This window comes from Rhinoderma darwinii, chromosome 2 (assembly GCF_050947455.1).
Source record: "Rhinoderma darwinii isolate aRhiDar2 chromosome 2, aRhiDar2.hap1, whole genome shotgun sequence".
NCBI classification, from domain to species: domain Eukaryota; kingdom Metazoa; phylum Chordata; class Amphibia; order Anura; family Rhinodermatidae; genus Rhinoderma; species Rhinoderma darwinii.
This window is the reverse complement of record NC_134688.1, coordinates 86,184,360-86,185,739: the sequence shown is the minus strand read 5'-3', so window position 1 is coordinate 86,185,739 and position 1,380 is coordinate 86,184,360. Positions and strand designations below refer to the sequence as shown.

The window sequence follows — 1,380 nt, the reverse complement described above, 5'->3', positions numbered from 1 at the left end:
CATAGTTACCTGGGAAAGGTGCTTTCCATAGATGGCTGGACTGAGACTGGTCTTTGGAGCAATAGACTTGCCCATCCCAGCCGTTGGGTAGTGCCCAGTGCTGATAGCCCTCCATAGAGATGAGAGTGTCATGCCTAGGTTCCGGATGGCTACTGATTCCCGGGACTACTGACATGTCCAAGTAGCCAGGGACTGCCTGATAAGAACTGGCAAAACTAGGGTAAAATGCAAATTCTTTAGCCCTAGAAGAGAAATCCTCAGTGGGTAAAGAGTTGCTGGGCTCGGGGTATTTATCGGACGGGTGGTAAGAGCAGGGTTTCTGGTGCAAATTGACGTTGTGAGATTGAGACAACCTGCAGCCGTAGTAGCTGCTTCCAAACGGGTAAGCATAACCCAAAGAGGCGTTGGAAGAAGATGTGGGTCCTGGGCACTGCCTGGTGCCAGCCTCTGCAGAGGTAATATCCGTGTACACAGGTCCTTGGTGGGTTCCTATGGTGCTGGAATGGCGCCCCAATGCTGGATGAGAAATAAAATCCCTGCAGTGAGTGCTTGGACAGTTCCCACTCAGTCCCTCCATGTCTGGGCTTTTCTTGAGAGTCTTTTCATTCGGGCTTGTTTCATACACGTACATGAAGGTATCCGCCCAGTGTGGATGCAGGATCAGGGAAGAAGTCGTCATAGCATGGTCTGCCCGTGGCTTTTTAAAAGTCAGCTTCCCAAAAGAGAGTCACCTAATTCCCTACAACATTATTGTCTATGGACGCGCATGCGCGGCACAGGAGGGGGAAGGCAGGTCCAAAGCTTCTACGGCTTCATTAAGAAATCTACTAAAACCACGTGATCCCGGACTCATAGACTACAATGAGGACACGTGACTCCTCCCAGCCCAGGCTGCTGCCCGCACCGCACGCTACACAGTAAAGTCTGGAGGCTCCCGACCCTTAAAGGAGAAGGAGGGTAACACCCACAGATAGCCACCAAGAGCAATAATAAAATATAAAAATATGTTATAGAAATACAGCAGAACCATATCTTTCTAATATTTCACAATATGCAACTCTATTTTAGGAAATAGCAGCTATCTTAATCGCATGTGTCTATACGTGTAAAAACACACAGATGTAGCAGAGCTCAATTTATCACTCTGTTTCTTTTCTACTTTACACTTTCGCTTAAATTTGAAATCACGGATTCGATCATTCGTGCTGCATTGAGATATTTAGCTCTGCTATACACATAGCTATCTACACACACACACACACACACACACACACACACACACACACACACACACACACATAATGTATATGTATTTTGTATATATATATTTATATATAAAATTGTGTGTATATATATATATATATATATACGTATACATAC

The 1,380-nt window shown here is 45.4% G+C and overlaps 1 protein-coding gene across 1 annotated transcript in view; it reads right to left on the bottom strand.

The window, feature by feature from the left end:
- The window catches only part of HOXC13 (homeobox C13), a 5,703-nt gene extending 5,024 nt beyond the window's left edge, over nucleotides 1–679 (bottom strand). The window contains exon 1 of the mRNA XM_075850096.1: nucleotides 10–679. Coding sequence (XP_075706211.1) covers nucleotides 10–679 — 670 coding nt within the window. The remainder of the gene's footprint in view (nucleotides 1–9) is intronic.
- Nucleotides 680–1,380: the final 701 nt, after the last annotated feature.